The 18,828-nt window shown below is 38.1% G+C and overlaps 2 protein-coding genes across 3 annotated transcripts in view; one reads left to right on the top strand and one right to left on the bottom strand.

Annotated features, from left to right (window-relative positions):
- The window catches only part of rnf13 (ring finger protein 13), a 36,735-nt gene extending 34,056 nt beyond the window's left edge, over window positions 1-2,679 (top strand). Inside the window, exons 9-10 of the mRNA XM_042005552.1 lie at window positions 402-482; window positions 720-2,679. Coding sequence (XP_041861486.1) covers window positions 402-482; window positions 720-1,096 — 458 coding nt within the window. The 3' untranslated portion in view covers window positions 1,097-2,679. The remainder of the gene's footprint in view (window positions 1-401; window positions 483-719) is intronic.
- LOC121652667 (profilin-2-like) lies at window positions 2,555-9,763 on the bottom strand. 2 transcript variants are annotated; one of them, XM_042005554.1, is made up of 3 exons: window positions 9,403-9,758; window positions 6,853-7,045; window positions 2,555-4,556 (listed from the first exon to the last, which is right to left on the bottom strand). In XM_042005554.1, exons 1-3 carry the CDS (start codon window positions 9,529-9,531, stop codon window positions 4,459-4,461), a joined length of 420 nt encoding a protein of 139 aa, XP_041861488.1. In that variant the 5' UTR covers window positions 9,532-9,758; the 3' UTR covers window positions 2,555-4,458. The 2 variants fall into 2 exon arrangements, with proteins under 2 accessions (XP_041861488.1, XP_041861489.1); XM_042005555.1 differs by lacking the exon at window positions 2,555-4,556 and adding an exon at window positions 4,773-4,948 and having other exon boundaries at window positions 9,403-9,763.
- Window positions 9,764-18,828: the final 9,065 nt, after the last annotated feature.

Here is an 18,828-nt window from a genome sequence, read left to right as displayed (position 1 = left end):
TTACCTGACCTCAGTGACCAAGAAATGACCATGGAACAACCACACTCTTATGATTTTAGCTATAAATAATATACTACACCCACTTGGATCATAAGAGATTATCTCATATCATTAATAGCATACAAATCAGAATACGCACATTTTTTGGATTGACATTATCTTTGTCTTTTTAATACTGTGACTGGGTTAATCCAGCGCGTGCCATCAGCTGAAATCAGCAGTCGTATGAATTCATAGACCTAGTAATGAGTCCTCTCTCAGTCTCCAGCAGTTATCTGACAGTGATGCTACTTTTCTAGCCAATAGGAATTTAGGATTATCAGCACTTAGCTAAGCACTATATTGCAAATGTGTTGAGTTAAAATTTTAAATTATAACCTTGTCTTGTATTTTTAACCCAGGGGACAACTATGATGTTTGTGCCATCTGCCTGGATGAATATGAAGAAGGAGACAAACTCAGAGTCCTGCCATGTTCTCATGGTGAGTCTACTGCACCAGAAATTGAACACACAAAAGAAATGCAGGTTGAGCTGACAAGGACTAATTGTCCAATTCTAATTCTAAAACAGGAAGATGTTTGATTTGCTGTCAACAAACAGGAAGCTGGAAGCAAGCAGCATTTTGTTTAAAAATGAACAAAACAGCTGATTTGCTGCTAAATTGAGTTTTTCGGTTTGTATCAGAAGGTGATGAAGGCTACTGCTCTTTTGTTTATAGCTTACCACAGCAAGTGTGTGGACCCCTGGCTGACCAAAACTAAAAAGACCTGTCCGGTGTGCAAGCAGAAGGTGGTCCCATCCCAGGGCGACTCAGACTCCGATTCAGAGGAGGGGGACAGCGGCCCAGATGAGAACGAGGAGGTATCTGAGAGCACTCCGTTGCTTCGCTCCTTGGCTTCAACCAGCGCTCACTCCTTCGGCACCATGTCAGGAGCCTCTCGCTCAGAGCAAGACCCAGATTCCTCAGAGTATGACGATGACGAGTTGGACAGCAGCGACAGCGAGGAGGAGGTTACCGTGGAGACTGTGGTGGTGCAGATGCAGAAGCCATGCTCCAGTGGACCAGACCACGAACACGACCTGCCTCGAGCTTGACTGACCAATGCCGTGTTCTCCCGAACCCTCACAGCAGCAGAGACTTTTGTTGGGGGGCGGGTCACAAATAGATTCATCATCAGTTCTCCTGTCACCGCTTACATTGTAATCCTCTCAAAAAGTTCAAATACACGTTTTTACTTGGTAAGTGTGACAGGAAGTCAGTGTTCTCAGAAGAGCTGATGTGTACAGTAGACTGTTATACTGTACTCTGGTCATAAAAGTGGAGAGGGTCTGGAGTTTTCAGACACAATCACACACTCAGTATAAATACTGTCTATGTATTAAATCACTTTAAGTAGCATCTTAACGTTTGATCACCCTCTATCTTCATACATGTTCATGCTGTATGACAACCTGAACCACTATGCAGCACCTGTTTTAAAAATTTTCAGCAAGCCCAACATTTAAAGCCACAGCTAAATTGTTATGCCAACTTATATTTAACCTGTTTGAAAGAGACTATGTGCTCTTGTGTTTTGTGCCACAGTTTGTTAGTGATTCACATGTCAAACTGAAGACAAACTGGTCAGTGGTTCATTAAGAAAAATGTATTCTGAGGCATCACAAAGCGGTGGGTTATGCTAGTTCCATACTGCCTGTGGTGAACTTCTTTTGGCTGCTCCCAACTTTTTGGTTGATCGACCATGTCATGCACATTTAATGGATGTCATTTTAATACTGCTTATTAGGACATTTTTGTAATAAAATAGCTTAACTTCTGTTGACAGATCCTGTTGCCTTTTAAATTGAGGTATTTGTCCTTTTTTCTTGCTCATGCCTGTATTCAAACATTTCAATAAAAATGTCACTTTACGTAACTTTTCACCAATTTGTTTAAATTTGGGGAATCGTCCCATCACTTCAAGCCAGCAATTCCACATTTACTTGAATGTAAACATGCATTTTTTCTGCAGTTATCTTGTAATATCTAAGATCAGGCCATTTACTGATGACCATGTGATGAATGACAAACAAATGCCCCTTGTGTCTTCTTGTGTCTCAAAAAAAAAAACGATTACTTTTGTTGGCCATACTCCAGATTAAACATGTGGTCTATGTGCTTGAGAACAGCCCTTTTAATTGACCCAGGAGTAAGACAATTTCAAAGTAAGATGATCTCAATCCTCCTCTTTACTAGCAGCGAGTACAAGTGGAGCACAAAACATGACCTACTGGCTTGAAATCTAAAACTCAGTTTGATATTAAAGTCAGACTAAGAAAAGGTTTGGCAATATTGGTTAAAATATCAGATTTGGAACTTTGTTACTACCTTGAAAAACACCACATGACCAAACATTTGCCTTTCAGGTAGTGAAGCCAACAATTACCCCAGATGTTAAGCCTACAAGTGAATGTCTCATACTACCCCATCAAATCCCTCAAAGCACATTTCCCAAAATGAAGCCATTCCAGAAAATAAAAGTACTCAACTAAAGAATTGACAGTATACACTTGTCTGGTTGGAATAAATTTATTTGATCTGTCTGTAAACAAGGTGATAAATCAATTTATGGCATTCTTGGTTTATGCATATGAAATCAGATGCATTAAAAGACTGTATCCCAGATGCAACAAAGGGGGGGAAAAAAAAAAAAAAAAAAAAAAAAAAAAAGTGAGGAAAGGAAAAATGAACAAATCGGCAAACAGGACTTGAAACAGCTTTTTTTTTTTTCTTTTTTAAATGAGTACACATATCCCACAAGGCCTAAATAGTGGAGCTGAAGCTTTAAAGAAAACAAAAAAATGTGGATGACTCCTTAGTGAACAGTGGGTAAAATCCATCTTACAACAGATCTCTACATTATGGCACAGGATACACAGGTTCTGTAGTTACGTTTTGACAAGACAACCATGAGCATCATTGTTCCAACTAATCCGTCTCCCATTGAGTGTCATTTCTACTTTAAGTTAGTCATTTATCAGTTGGACATTACAGTTAGCAGTACTGAGCATGGACAGACCATGTGATACCCCAGAGCTCAGCTGACTATAAAGTAGAAGGCAATTTATTCCACAGTTATGTAGTTGTCAACACAGCATGGGTTTGTACAAATGCATTTTTTTCTTCTAGACATGAGGATTTTCTTTAGATACTCCCACCCTTACCTGCCCTGTAGCTTTTTCAGTTCAACCATAGCATTACTGTTAGTTTAATCAGGGGTAGGGGGGGGGGGAAAGGGGAAAAAAAAAAAAAAAAAAAAAAAAAAAAAAAAAGTCATCCTTCCCATAATTTAGAGCAATTGTATAAACACCCAAGCTACGACTACACTTGGTCCTATAGAAGAAGAAAAAAAAAAAAAAAAAAAAAAAAAAAAAAAAAGTTAAACTGGACACACTCCAGGTGGTTATATGCTGGGATATCTACTGTCAAAAGAAATGGCAGGCTTTCAAAAGGGTTTCATTTTTTTTTTTTTATTTATTCATTTTTTTTTTTTTTTTAAACAGGAGCTCGCAAACAAAACAGTATTAAGTGCCTGAGCCATTGTTACTGTGGAATGTCCATGGGTTTAGTGTAGTCACGGAGGTCGTGATGCCAGGGAGAGATGCTACCAGCATCAGAATGACACCATCATTTACAATATTAGTTCATGATGGCTAACCGAACTGATCCCATGCAGAGACTACCCCTCCCCTTTATATAAATGCAATCAGGACATTACAGTGACGAGAGATGGAACTCTGGGGGTAGTGTTAGATAAAATCTATTGGGAAGTTTGTAGTGTCGCCTCGTTTAAGCTAACAAAAATAGGGAGGTACTGAGAAATTTGGCAAGAGACAGCCTAAAACAGGGATGTGTAGTGGTGAGTGTGGGAAATGACAGTGGTCCGAGATATGCACATAGTCTCCCCTCCTGGACGAGGAGGAAATAAAAGGAAGACATGATGAGCTATGTTACTGCTCAAGTGCTCCAAAAGGCATAAGCTGCTCAGGGAAGGAGTGTCTATGACCGGGGTCTGGGAGGATAAAGATAGGTACCATCAAACAAAGAAGAAAGTAAGATCTAGTTCAAATTGACACTGTAGCCCAAATGCTCCGTTTTGCTGGTCTTGTTAATGGATTTGTCATGACATCCTGTTTAGCAACATGCTCATCTTTGTTATGGATCAACTTAATGCTTAAAGGGGGCTTAATACACAGTGCAAGTGAAGGGAACAAGGGAAGGGATGAATATATATATATATATATATATATAAAAAAAAAAGAAAAAAAAAAAAAGTATAATAGGGTGGAGAGAAGGCAGGAAAAAAAAACAAAAAAAACAAAAAAAAAACAAACAAACTACAAACTAGGACAGGAAGTAGTGTGAATTGCAACAGGGTGGTAAGGGTGAGCGGCTAGGTAGCTGGGCACAGGCTGCTTTAGTATCCGGACTTCCTCAGGTACTCAGCCATCTGAAATGCTTTCTTGTTCAGCTGCCCTCCATGGACACCTTCCTTTCCCATGACAAAAACCAATGCTGGAGTACACAAAGGGGAAAAAAAATAAATAAAATGAACAGGCATGATGATAGCAAAGCTGGAAAAGAAAAAACACTTAAGTTTCACTTCAGCTAAATATGGGGCTACATTGTTGGGGCAGAGCATAAACTCTGCACTGTAAGAAACACTCCTGGGATTCTGTTTACCGGGCTTTTGGGGGGTGGGAAGCAGGTTTGACAGCAACTTTTTTTGTCTTTTTTTTTTAGTTTTGTTTTTTGTTTCTTTTATTTTTTTTTCTCTCCCTCTACTACATCACATAAGCTACATTTAAACTAAAACCCTGAATCCCTCAAGTATTTTGCCATCGAGTATGCCTTCTTATTCAATCCGCCTCCATGGACCCCTTCTTTGCCCATTACCAAGACCAAGACTGAAAGAAAAGGAGACAGAGAAGGGACATTTAGAGGATGTGCAGAGATCACACAAGTGAGAAAAGCACAGAGCCAAAGCAGCAGGCAAGACGAAACATATGAAGGTAAACAATGCCACAAGAAGCAGAGTGACGCCTTTTTGTATGAAAGGAGCAAACCTTCATTTTCTTATCAGTGCTGCTGGTGATAAAACAAGTCACATTACAGTTAAGACACTGAGTGCAACAGGAGGATAAATGTAAAGGATATATGTAAAGCCATTTGTGAGTGCACACTCAATGATAACAATAAGCAGATGTGAGACAAGTTCGTGTTGACCACACCAGCAGATGTCCACAGAGACACACCACCTAATTTTCTTTGTACAGTTCTGGTTCCCTTTATGAGAACTACAATTTTCTTTAACAGAAAGCCAACATGATTGTAATGGGATGTTGACTCAACTTCAGAACTACCAATAAAAAGTGAAGGGACATCAAAATTAACGTATGAATAAAATTCCACTTAACTGCTGATTTTATACACATAAAAAAGGGGGGTTATAAAGACTGAATGAAAAGCATTTAGTTCACTTTATTTGCAATTAAGGACAGCTTTTCCACCACACACTGGGCAACTAGAAAGGGGAAAAAAGGGCTGCATCTAATCAGTACCTGTTAGTTGTGTCACTGGCTGATTGTGAACAGCCACAAATGAATGGGCCAGTGTGGACTCCTTTCTACTCCCTTCAGACTATACAGATTACACAAACTGTCTCTTTGGGTTAAACAGTCATGCCAGCAGCAAAGAATAAGAAAGTGAAGCTTCAAGACGAACCATCACTAATGCAACACACATGCAGCAGCATGCTTGGGGTACCTCTCCTCAATACATGTGAGAACCCTGAAGCGCCCAAAAAACATGTGCAGGGAAACGGATTCATATTTTGGAGACAGTGGGTGTGTTAACTAGGAAGAAGAAAGATGCATGCAGTTCAAGGAAGTTTTTAGGGAGATCCTGCTCATTGTAGAAAGAAAAAAAAAGGAATCCCATTTGCTTCGATTCAGTCTCACCTGTGAGCTTTAGGGACTTCTGGGAAGAGTACGGAGGACACGGCATAGGGGCCCATACAGACAACATGAAAACTGGCACAACTCTCAGACGAGCTCCAATTGTAAGTTAAATTGAGTGATATGAAACATGATATAGGCTGCTATAGATTATTAACATTACCTGATTATTTAGACATTTGTTAAAACTGTGTTACTAAAGTGGCTTGAGGAAAAATGCTTCATGTCATGTAGTGCACAAAATGTGCCAGGTTCGTTCTGGCTAAGCTGTTAACTGTCTAAGGCTACTGCTACAGTAAACAGATGTTTTGTTTTTTACACAAATGAGTTTTTCATAAAAAAAAATAAAAAAAACAGGCCCAGTAAAGATTCAAATATTTAAGACTTAATGGCAACTGTATACTAATCTCAGTAGAATGGAACAAGTAGACATAATTTGACCATGAGGGTACAACAAGATACATTACAAGGATGGGAAGAAACTCAAATGCTTTGCTTTTATCAGTCACTATAAAATGGTGTATGCAGCATTGAGCGAAACTTAATACAAAATCAACTTCATGCAGTCATAATAAATCTTAACTTCCTAAGTTTGAAACAAACTAAAAGTTCTTATAGTAATGTTTAAAGTAGTCGCTACCCCATTATAAATCTACTGACACTGAAAGTCAATACCCAGTAACAGACACCTGGTCATATATTGAGGAAAGGCATATTTTAAATCTGTACCACATGCATGCACAACATACAGGCTACAACAATAAACTAATGGCATTACATTAATGCAAGCTACCATGTTACTATGGCACAACTAAAATGTAAGCTACTAAACAACAAAGATGCACTATGCTTACCTTTGCCTGCTCTGCCTACAGAAACATTGTATGTTGGCTCTCCTCCTTGACTCTTTGTCCGGATGTCCATTGTCCAGTCACCGTCAATTTGGAGGCTGTCTCTGATTACTGAGCACTTTTTATTGCCTAAGGTCAGCCCACTGGTGAAGAATCCCTCTCGGTCCTTTCCTATTACCACATCGATTTCATCGGGCTGGCAGGGAAAAGGGGGGGGGGGGGGGGCGCACAGGTATATCAGTAAAGTTCAAAACATGCATATAGTTGTCTTTGTGTCTTAATTTTGAATGCAAAAGTTAAAGTTTGACTGCAAAGGATCAGCGGTAGCATTTCTCATTCTAAAAGATGAAGGTTTTAATTTACTTGAAGCTCATTATGAAGCTATTCAGAGAGGTGAGAGGGAAAAAAAAAAGTACCAACAACAGGGGTGATGCTACAACTTTCATGAAAGGTAGACTGAGACAGTCACTAAAGAATATTTTTTTCCACACATTTGTAACATGTTATACTGCAGTCTTTAAGTTATTCTTTAAATTAAATTATTCAAAAACAGAAGGTGACATTTAAAAATATTCAGTATACTGCAGGATTAGCTGATAACATTAAGCCAGGAAACTGGACAGAAAAAATATGCAGCTACCTGAATCAAACCATAAGTTGCAACCACAATAATTAAGAGAACACTGCTGGGGGTAAAAGATGCACAGATGCCTTTGAGGACGATTTAGATTACATTAAACAAAAACCGTGCCTTTCAAGTAATTGCTTTAAACAAGGCGCTTATTTAAAGCCTTCAGCCAAACAAAAGGCGTAGCCCTTCAACAACAGAAGTGCATAGTCATTGTACACACGAAAGCCTTCTGCAAGAAGAGGGAGGAAAAAAGGAAATTCGGGATTTCTACAGGCTCAGATAATGTTAGCATGGCGGCTTGCCACACGCCCAGGCCCGGCTAAGTATAAAAGAGCGTTTCATTACTGAAAAAGCCATTTCAAGACCCCAAACTAAACCCACCTCGCCGGTATTGATATTTGGCGTCACCTTGCTGCACTCTGCTGAAAAGCGACGGAATTTTGCTCGTTTAAAATGAGCCTGGATCAAACATGCGTTGTTGGCGCCAGTTAAGGGTCAGACAACGTTATCCCAATTGTTATCTTTAACGTAATTTCGAAGAGACAAAATCCTGCCATTTACTGATTTTTTGTTTACCTTTGCTATAATACACTAAGTGCTATATAAATCACGCAACATCTATGCAGGAAGACAACATATGTCGTCTTCCTGCATATTATGCAGCTGAAAATCCGTAACAGGTCGGAATTGTTCCATACCGTTAAGGAGGCACAGATCTGGTTTTAAGTTAAATTTACAAGGTCAAGAAACGACGTTTACAGCCATGTAAACCTTTTAATCTGATATTTATATGTGGATAGCATGCCGAGTGGACACTCCCAAACAGCCTTAAGCTGAAGGTGGCACACGTACTTGGTTTGTAGCATGACCCGACTTTAGTAAAGTTAACAAACTCTTCATAAAACGATCGAACTATTGTTAAAGTTTTAATACAACTCTCATTCCTCTTAAAAATAGTCAAGCTATTGGCTAACGCAATTGACAAAATGGAGGCTCAAGAAAACGCCAGAGAAGAATGTATAACAAAGCCAATTCAAATTTAATTCAAATACACGATGCAGGGTTTTTTTAAATAAAGTTATGTGGCATTTAGGAAAGCTGTACATCAATAATACAGTGTTTGGGCCAAACGTTTTGATAAGTTTCTATGAACAAAATGAATTGGAATCTGGGAGCGTATCCGCCATCTTGGAGAAAAAAAAGGGGCGGTAGCGGCAGTGTGATTCACAGAAGCCGAACTGTGGGGGGAAAAAAAGACCAACGGCACGCCTGTACGTCAAGAGCGCGTGTGAGCGCCGCTAGCTTTGAGCTTGTAGCGCTAGCTTCTAATGGTTTCCCAATGAGAATGGCCGGCTGACTAATGCTAACGGCGAGCTTTGGCTTGCTAAACGCCGCGAACATGTACTTCTTCTGCACAGAAATGCTAAAAGTGTAGCTTATTGTTCAGTTGCTAGCCATTTTTCCGCAAACACCACGTTTCTAATATCATGTTAAGTATTTGTTTAACAGACAATCGAGTGTGGTTATATGGTGACTAACTTGACACTTCTTAATTGACCGGTATGACGAGCAAACATGGCTTGTTACAGTTAGCTAGCGTTGCTAAGTTAGCCACTTTAGCATAATTTCTTGTACCAGTTAGGTGCTATCTTTGCTATCTGTTAGCAATAGTACTTTGTTTTTTTCCTTTCAAGAAACATGGATTTCGTAATAGTTTTACAAATAACAAAATCCACAAATGTAAACGATGGGCTAAAAGGCAATGCTGCATGCCTGCCAATGCATCTTAAGTGTGACCACCGGATACCATGTGTACCGCACTCATTCAACGAGGCCTGGCTATGCAGACAAATACATATGTATGAAAAGCACAATTTTTGCTTCAACAAAACGTTAGATAATGACACACAGAGGATACTAACCGTTATGTTGGCAAAGGTACCGCCGATGTGAGAAGCCCAGACGTATTTGGCGTCCGTGTATCCAACAATGGCCGCGTCCTGGCAGCTGCCATCAGCCATCAGGTTATCCACGTAGCTCTGCCAGGTCATGTTTGTGAAATTGGAAAAGGTAAGCTGGGTTAAGTTAAATCACAATCGTCTCTTGAATGACGAAAAGAAAACTGCTAGGAAGCTGTATTTATCGGTGGTTCACGGGCCTCCAGAAAGCAAAACCCCCCCGGCTCCGTCACGTCCCGGCTTTCTTCTGGTCTAGGCAACGAAGAGAAGCCGCGGCAATCAGACAGGCGCTTGGGTGTAGTCCTAACCGAATCACTCCGCCTGAGGTCGTGGTTCGTCTTCCGCCCTCATTGCATAATATACTACGCGGCGGAGGAATATCACGGTTCCTTAGGATGGATAAACTCTCGACAGCCTATTTTTCTCCAGCACCCCTAATATTTTGCCACTCTTTCTGTACTTTGTTGGGATAACCTGCCATCGTATCTGTTGAAACAGCATTGCTCTTGCAAAACATTACGCACATATAGGTTTATTTATGAAATGATTAACACTGCTCTGACACTTTTTAATCAAAGCCACTTCCACTTTGGCTAATCACTGATCATTTATAGTGCCAATAGCAAAGCACTAACAATACAAACACAATTACAGCATCATTAATTTCCTTCAGGAATGAAAAGCAAAAAAAAAAAAAAAAAACAACATAAACTACTATAAAATTGTACTAAAATACCTACTTTTTCTGCTTTTTTTCCTCATAAATAATTAAAACAACCTCTGTCCTGCTCAAAAACACACACAAAATACAAGCCAAACATTCAATCATTTTGAGAATTTTAACCCTATGAATTACTGCCTCATTCGTTTAAAAAAAATCCATATAATGGTTGGTAGTGATTGGACCCTTGTATATGTCAAAGATCAGCAAAAAAGAAAAAAAAATGGATTTGATTCTATTAGTTTTTGTATGTAGCATCAGAAATTCGCTGTGGGACTCTCATGGCAAAAATGTACATGCCCAAAAAATTGCCATAAAACCATGTATATATATATATATTTTTTTTTTTAATTACTTGAACACCTTCAGACCTGCTCAAAACCCAACATTTTTAACCCTTTAAGTGTTAGCTTAATTATTCAAATTCATAATTATTCATTAAGACAATGATGGGGCTGTGGTGGCCCGTCTTGGATATGTTAAAGATTAACTGTAATAGTGATCCAGTATATGAAGCTTGAAGGTAAGTGAGCCACATCATTATTGTCCTAATACATGATGGGGTCAAGAGAGTGACTGTCCTTCCAGCAGAAGGGGTGCAGCAGTCAAAGGTTAAGGTGCCATAGTCAGTGTGAGCCATCACATCAGTTAATAATCACAGGGACACAGGGATTTTCTCAGCAGGACACACACCTGCCGATGATGTCAGTTATGGAATCAAACCTTTGACTTCTACAGGACAACCCCAGCCCATCAGGCCACAGTGTTCTGCATATGCTTATGTTTGTGTTTGCTCCATGGAAACCATTAATCAAGCAATCACATGATTCTTGTGATCTTGCTATTTTTCCTCCTCTTCTCCTCTAACTGTAAAAAGATAATCTGGCTACCGTATTCTGCTGAATAAATTTACTTTGCCAAGATGAGCCTTTTGGATATGTGGCTCTCCTTGAATATTAAATATTATTCTTTATTATTATGTTAAAAGATATTTTTGCCAAAAAAAAAAAGAAATAAAGAAAAAAAAGGATAATCTGAAAATGGATATGTTTATACAGATTATCTCATATATTGGAAAAGATTTTCTACATGCATTATTTGGGTTCAGGTCTGTAATGTTCATCCCAGGAAATTACAAAAATGTCCAACTCTTTGTTTTTCTTTTTAATAATTCTCAGCACAGTGCACATTGGTTTAAAATTAAAAAGAGTTACACCTGTGGGGAAATGATCCAAAGCAGTCATTCATAGGCCTTGAGCAATGACCGTGACTATCAAGATCAACCTGACTATCATGAACTGACAAAGGTACAGAAATAGTTTGAACTTCTCAGAGGGATTAAATTTATTCTAATCGTATGAAATGTTTGGAAAAGTACTACATATCTTAGGTACATCCACAGATGTTAACAATGCCACACACATACAGAAGTGAATTTCCAGTAAAATAGAAATAGGTAAACCGCTTGACATTTCAGGGTTTACATTTTATGGTCTTTTAGACAGCCTTCTTCATTTGTGCCTCTTGCAGCATGTAACAGTTCTATTTTGATCTGGAAACTTCCTATAAATTCTTCCTGTCTGTACTTTCAGAGGATTGAGTGCAGAAAAAGTTATTCATTCACCAGAAAGAAGTGAGCCTGTCAGTCAGTCAGCCACACCCATATCCTGCTCTCTCATTGGATGCCAACAGTTTCCATGGTCACCCGTGTTTTGCACTTGTACTGGGTCAATTTAATACAACTTGCAGCTTTGCCACTCAGCCTGTGCATGAGTCACATAGATACAGAAAAGAGCTAACTTATTCATTGTAGAACAGGCTTGGTTTTGACAGAGGCCATTAGTACAGTGTGTTGTCATTACATCAGCTAGATGTGACAGACTGCCTCAGCCTTTTCCTTATTGTGGACACATGTATTCCTTATGTTTCACTGTAGTGATGTTTAAAATGTTCAGGTTATGCATGCTTGCAAGTCACTGTCATGCAAGTTATCACAGTATCAAGAATCACTTAAAACTATCTAGTTTTAAAATAATAAAATAAAAAATAAAAAAATAAAAGTTTCTAGTGCAAGTGGCTAGAAAATCAAATTTGAGAAAAGTTAGTAAAAAAAAAAAAAAAAATCTGAATGATGTGTATTTCAAACCTCAATATTGAAGTTCAATATGTTGAATTTTTTTCAGTGTTTAGATATTGTCAGTGAAATATTTGGTGAGTTTTATGGCTTTATTTGTAGGTAAGACCAGTTTAAAATAAGTTGCACTGAAATGCACATGAAGACATATGTCACCAAGTTGTGTCTTCAACTGTCTTTGGCTGCAAAATCAACAGTCTATGATGCAGAACAAAAACTTCTTTACACTGGAAATTTCCAATTTGAGTTTTACACTAAACCTGTCAACAAATGATCATTACCATATCTGTCTTTTGGAATATTTTGCACTAAAATTAGTCAGTTTTAAGTAATCTGTCCGTCAGTTTGGGGGGGATAAAAAATGTCCTAATCATGTAATGTAAAAAAAATTGAGATTTTATTTTTTCTTTTTATTCTGCCAATGGCTCTGCTTTGTCTTATGTACCCTGAGCTAAACACAATTTAGGACATTTTTCTCCACAGATTGGCAAAATTATTTATTCATGACCCTAGTTCACTTATCGTCTTGCAAAGCAATGGAAAAATGTTCACGGCATGCAGATGCTATTGTAAGATGTGTTTTCAAAACCCATTATTATAAAAACAAAACAAATTCTGCCTTTCTTTGTTTTTCCTGGAGCAGCTTAGGTGCAGTGTATTAAATATTGAGCAGCATCAGGTAGAAAAGATGAAGCACTGGTGATGCTGTTTTCCCAAGAAATGTCTTGAAACCCCTCACTAGATCCCAGTTTGTCACAAAGAAAATCATAATAGCAGCCAAGGCTGGAGGTGCATGTGGTGCATTACCACTTAAGAGATACAGTTCAAAGCTTTAACAGATAAGTTCAAAGATAGGCTTCTTTAGAACACACATGTAATGAGGGCCCCTTCATAAGTGGTTGTGACTAATATTTACAACAAGATCGGGGAGGGATGGATAAATCCTATAATCACTCAAAACTTGTTTATAGCACCTTAAAGCATGTGACGCCATCTCACATAGCTGCACTAACCTTTGCCCCTTAAGAGATCAACAGAGGAGATCAAAAGTGATCTATTTGCACTGCAAGTGGTGTTAGACACAGCAGGATGTACAATGAGGCAGTCTTTTCAGAAGAATGCACCCCGCCCTTCTGTGGAATGCATCTGACCTGATAGGTGATCATTATATTGATTTATTTTATCTTACAAAAACCTGCCTGCATGTTAGTATTAATGAATCTGCTCCACCCAATTGTTTAAATTTTCATGTTTCTAGAAATGCAGGCTTAGGAGGAGGTGTGGCAGCTATCATTGAATCCTGGTTATTGAGCAGTCCTAGATCTAAGATTAATTAGGATTCCTTTGAATAGCCCAAAAATGGAAATCAGAGAATCCACTTCTGCTGGCAGTAGTATATCATCCATCCTGGACCTAACTTACAGTTTCTGACTGATTTTTCAGACCTCTTATCAGTCTTAGTGATGAATCCTAATAAAATTTTGTACTGGGTGACTTTAACATTCATGTTGATGATGAAAACGACAGCTTAAATATAGCTTTTAACTCTATATAAAATTCAGTTGGTTTTTCACTAAATATCCAAAGACCTACTCAACTAACAGTTTTTCCTCAGAACCCTGTTCTGTCTGATCATTTCTTAATATCGCTGGCACTGTAGCCAGGCTGACTTAAGAGTCATAGTGTATTCCTTTAACTCTCAGCTATAATGACTTCATGAGTTTCTTCATAAACAAAAATGTTCTGTTAGGGAGAAAATCCATGATATCCTTCCCACTATTGATGATCTCTCATCCACAGCAGCTTTAGAGACATCTGCAGAAGCTGATTTATGTTTGGACTGTTTCTGTCCTGTAATAGGACTGTAATAGCTTCATCTAAACCTTCAGTTTGTATTTTAGACCCCATCCTAACCAGACTATTTAAGGAAGTTTTTCCCTAGCCTAATACATTTGTACTTTTATTGACAGGGTATGTACTTCAATCTTTTGTCAAATCTTTACTTAAAAAACAACTCTCGATCCGGGAGTGTTAGCTAATGATAGACCTACAGTATATCCAACCTCCCCTTTATGTCTAAAATTCTTGAGAACAAAGTTTCAACTCAACTATGTGCCCATTTGAGCAGAAATAATCTTTCTGAGGAATTTCAGTCAGGATTTTGAGCTCATCATAGCACAGAGACAGCACTAGTGAAAGTTACCAGTGATCTTCTCATGGCCTCAGAAAAAAGAACTCCTGTCTGCACTTCTTTTGTTAGACCTCAGTGCTGCATTCGACACCACTGAATGTTGCTTGAACATTTTATTGGGATTAAAATAAAAGCATGAGGCTGGTTTAGGTAATATCATTAGGCAGCATGGTACAAACTTTCATTGCTATGCAGATGATACTCCGATTTACTTATCCATTCAGTTTGTTAGATTACAAAAATGTCTTAAAGACATAAAGACCTGGATAACTCTAAATTTTCTTCTTCTAAATTCAGACAAGGTTGTTGAGGTTGTTGTCTTTTGGACCTGAATAACTCAGAATAACTAGCTATGCCATTAATGTGGATGACATTAATTTGGCTTCCAGTACTTCAGTGAGGAACCTTGGAGTAATTTTTGACCAGGATTTGTCCGTTGACTTGCATATAAAACAGGAGACTAGAACCGCCTCCTTCACCTACGTGATACTTAAAAAAGTAGGCACATCCTATCTCAGAGTGATGAAGAAAAACTAGTCCATGCTTTTGTTTCTTCTAGATTAGCAATTCCTTATAAATGGGCTGTCCAAAATATGTTTTGAAAAGTCTCTGGCTAATCCAAAATAGTTCCATCTTTTCCCAACAAAGCACTTTGCTCTCAGACAGCAGGTTTACTTGTGGTTCCCAGAGTCTCTAAAGGCCCATTTATGCCCCCTTAGGAACGTAAATGCAAAGTTTGTTTCAAAAGTTGTCATACGTCATCATTCTCATACTTTCATGTGTTTTTCGCATGGGCTTTAGAGTACAGTAGGAGGCAGAGCCTTCAGCTATCAGGCCCCTCTCTTATAGAACCAGCCCCCAGTTTAGGTTCAGGTGGCAGATACCCTCTCTATATTTAAAATTAGGCTTAAAACCTTCCTTTTTGATATATCTTATAGTTAGGGATGGTCAGCCAATCCTTAGTTATACTGCCATAGGCTTAGACAGCTGAGGGATGTTCCATGATACACTGACCTTTTCATCTCTCTGCTCCTCATCTTCCATGTATTGGCCCTCCCTAAACTGGTTTCTGCCAGAGATTTTTCCTTCCTGTTAAAATGGTGTTTTTCCTTACCACTGTTGCCTGTTGCATGCTCAGGATGGGGGATTGGACTGAAGTCAAGATCCGATGCAATCTGTGGGTTTTCTCTAGCTAGGCTATTATTTATTATGAATTGACTCTAAGTGGTCTGTCTGTAAAGTGCCCAGAGTTGACATTGTTGTGAAGTGGAGCTATACATATAAAGTTAAGTTGAACTGAATCTACATCACCACTGAGGATGTCTCACAGATGCAAACTAACCCTGAAAAGCATACACCCACATTTTCCCATATGAACAGACTTGTAAAATGCGAGTATGCAAATTAACAAGACACGCAGTCGGCACACACGTGTAAGAGGTAAATTTCCATAAACCCCTCTGGCCTCGAATGGCGGAGGGTTTGTTTGGATTTGAATAGCGATGATGCGGCCAGAAGACTTCACAAGCAGCACATAGCAGAAGACAAAGTGAAGAAATTCGTCATCTTATCTGATCTTTGTTATGCATTTGTTATGCACGGACAAGTTTTTCTTTTAAAGAATAACAGCATTACAGTAGTCAAGTCTACTGAAGATAAATGAATAACAAGTTTTACTTTTCAGTAAAAACTTGCTATGCATTTATCTTTAGTAGACTTGACTACTGTAATGCTGTCTCCACAGGTCTCCCAAATAAGTCCATCAGACAGCTGCAGTTTGTTCAGAATGCTGCTGCACATTTTACAGCTTCCTGCACCCCTCTGTAATGCTTTTAATGTCTTATGTAAAGCATCTTGAATTTTCTTGTACATGAAATGTGTGATATAAATAAACTTGCCTTGCCTTTGTTTACAGCAATTGTTTTTATTTGGCTGCTCATCAATTTAATAAAATGGAGAAGCTTATAGAGTTAAACATACTTGTTAAACGTTAGAAACTGATCAAATCTTAAAAACACACACATGTGGTTTCCTGATTCACCAGTGTGAATACAGATCATACCAAACTGTGTTTTAACTAAAAGCCCATGATAGTAAAGAACACAACTGAGATTATCTGGCTTGTCTGAATAAAATTATTTAAATATTTAACCCATTAAAATCCTTTAATTTGGTATGTTAGTATCATGCTAAAGAGAAACTTTTAGTAGAAGTAATATAAAAAGGTCTTTAAGCCTGTTCAGAAGGATACTGTTGTTGTTCTCCAGGGTATGTTACTGTACATCCAGTCCTAGGTTGTGGCATGATAATGCACAGAGCGAGTATAAAGCCCTACTGTTCTGTACAGATGAATAGTCATGATTCATAAGAGAAGGATGAAGTGAGTCTGGATGGTTATTTTCATACTTGGATGTCAGTTTCTCTGTTTCAGAGTCTTTACTGCAGCTCTTGTCATGATTTTAACTTCCCAAGGGATTTGTAAATCAAATAATTTCTTCATCCCAGTGATCTGTGACCATATTTGATCATAAATAAGACTTCAAGACATCTATAGTCTTTTGTCTAAGTCTAACATATATACCCAAATCAGAATCAATGACATACAAGAAGATCGGGTAGTTCATATTAACTATATATTAATGAACCCATTTCCGTATGTTGGCAATAAGATCTTTAAATGAAAAGTATGAATAAAAAATATCCCAGTTTTCCCTGAACTAGACAGATTTATTCCAGAGGTGTGACTGTAGCTTGTACTGCAACACACTGTATAACTTTGGCGAGTGCAATGGCATGTGGTCATCTCTGAGATTCAGATTCTTTCTTTTTGTGCTCATTTTCTGTGATCAAGAGCTTGCTGCTTTGAAATTTCTGCTCTTTAGTTTCTGTAGGTGGTGCTCTTCTTTCTGCCCACTGCCTCAACTGTTCATTAAATACAGCTTGAAAAGACAAACTGAGTCACAGTTTCTAGAAATGATTTACTGTGTGTGATGATCAACAAGCACAAAGTTTAATTCCCTGTTAGTGGTTTCCAAGCTGGGGTCCAGGACCCCCCCATGGAGTCCACCAAAGAGTACAGGAGTCCCAGAGGCTTTGAACTTTCTGAGCCATTGTGATTAATGTCCACACATTCTCCCTATTTTAAGAAATAAATAAATAAATACAGCTATATGTTGTTAATTTAACTTTTGTATTGCTGAAGGACAGGACTCAACCAGAGTACATTATTTATGGTGAGAATCTCACTTTTGAAAGCATAAAACCGAGCATGGTTTTAGCCCTGGGTGGGACAAGTCCATGGCTTTTCCATGAAGGAGGTCCCCAAGAAAGACCGATTGGATACCACTGGTCTAGAACATTTTCTTTTTAATGACCATTTCTTTATATTTTATTTTAGACCCAGGGTGATCCATATCACAAAAAAACAACAACAACAACAACAAAAAAACCAAACAAACTGCAAACAAAAGCTAAAAAATTAAACAGACAAAAATGACTAAACATACAACGCCTTTCACAATGTTCAATGTCTAACACACAGACAAGTTCACCAGTCTGGAAGAAAATCTAACAGAACTGTGTACAGGGTTAGCCAAAACAGCGATTAGCTCATTAAAGAGCTGCTTTTGTGACAAATTGTCACAGGAACACAAGGTAAGATTATTCAATTTTATGATCTTATTAAATATGACACAAAATGCTAGTAAATATATCTATTTATTTGGACTTATTTTAGTTAGCATGTTCAAGAATTCTGTTTTTCTTTTTATGTTAATGCATGAGACTTTCTTGGTTTTAACACATTTTGAGTTGGATGGGAATAAAGACAAAATTGTGAGCATTTTCGTTCACCATTTTTAATGATTTCACCACCTTTACTGCATTTGACTGAGATTACATCAGTACCTTTTTATACCCACTACTGTGTCCAGGTGTTGAAACATGACAGGCCACTGCTCTTTAGTACATCTAGAAATGGGTTATATGCAGAGCTGAATTTACATTGCTAAAGTAAAAATTATTATTATTATTATTATTATTATTATCATCATCTAATTGGTTTCAGGGTTCTTAAACCTGGAGTCCAGCGCGTCTGCTGTACTGTGTGCAGCTTCTGTGGTTGAACAGATAAACCGCACAGGGTTTTTTTCTTATGTATTCCACATAAATTTTTAAAACTCAAGCACTGTTTATATTTTCAAGTGTAATAAAACTTCTGACCTTTAGATTTTTTTCAGCACACTTTAGAGCAACTCTCAAGCATTGAAAATATGAAAACGTGTTCATCTGTGTAAGCCAAAGCCTGCTCACTTTATTACTATAGTAGTAAACATATATGTACAA

This window comes from Melanotaenia boesemani, chromosome 14 (genome assembly GCF_017639745.1).
Source record: "Melanotaenia boesemani isolate fMelBoe1 chromosome 14, fMelBoe1.pri, whole genome shotgun sequence".
Lineage (NCBI taxonomy): Eukaryota > Metazoa > Chordata > Actinopteri > Atheriniformes > Melanotaeniidae > Melanotaenia > Melanotaenia boesemani.
This window is presented reverse-complemented; position numbering and strand designations above follow the sequence as displayed.

What these genes read in the sequence shown, in the direction of transcription:
- LOC121652667 (XM_042005555.1), bottom strand. Translation starts at nt 9,531, where the DNA reads ATGACCTGGCAGAGCTACGTGGATAACCTGATGGCTGATGGCAGCTGC. An exon ending in GTACCTTTGCCAACATAACG is followed by an intron (nt 7,046 to 9,402) that starts GTTAGTATCCTC and finishes TTTCCCTGCCAG; the next exon opens with CCCGATGAAATCGATGTGGT. An exon ending in TGTAGGCAGAGCAGGCAAAG is followed by an intron (nt 4,949 to 6,852) that starts GTAAGCATAGTG and finishes CTTTTCTTTCAG; the next exon opens with TCTTGGTCTTGGTAATGGGC.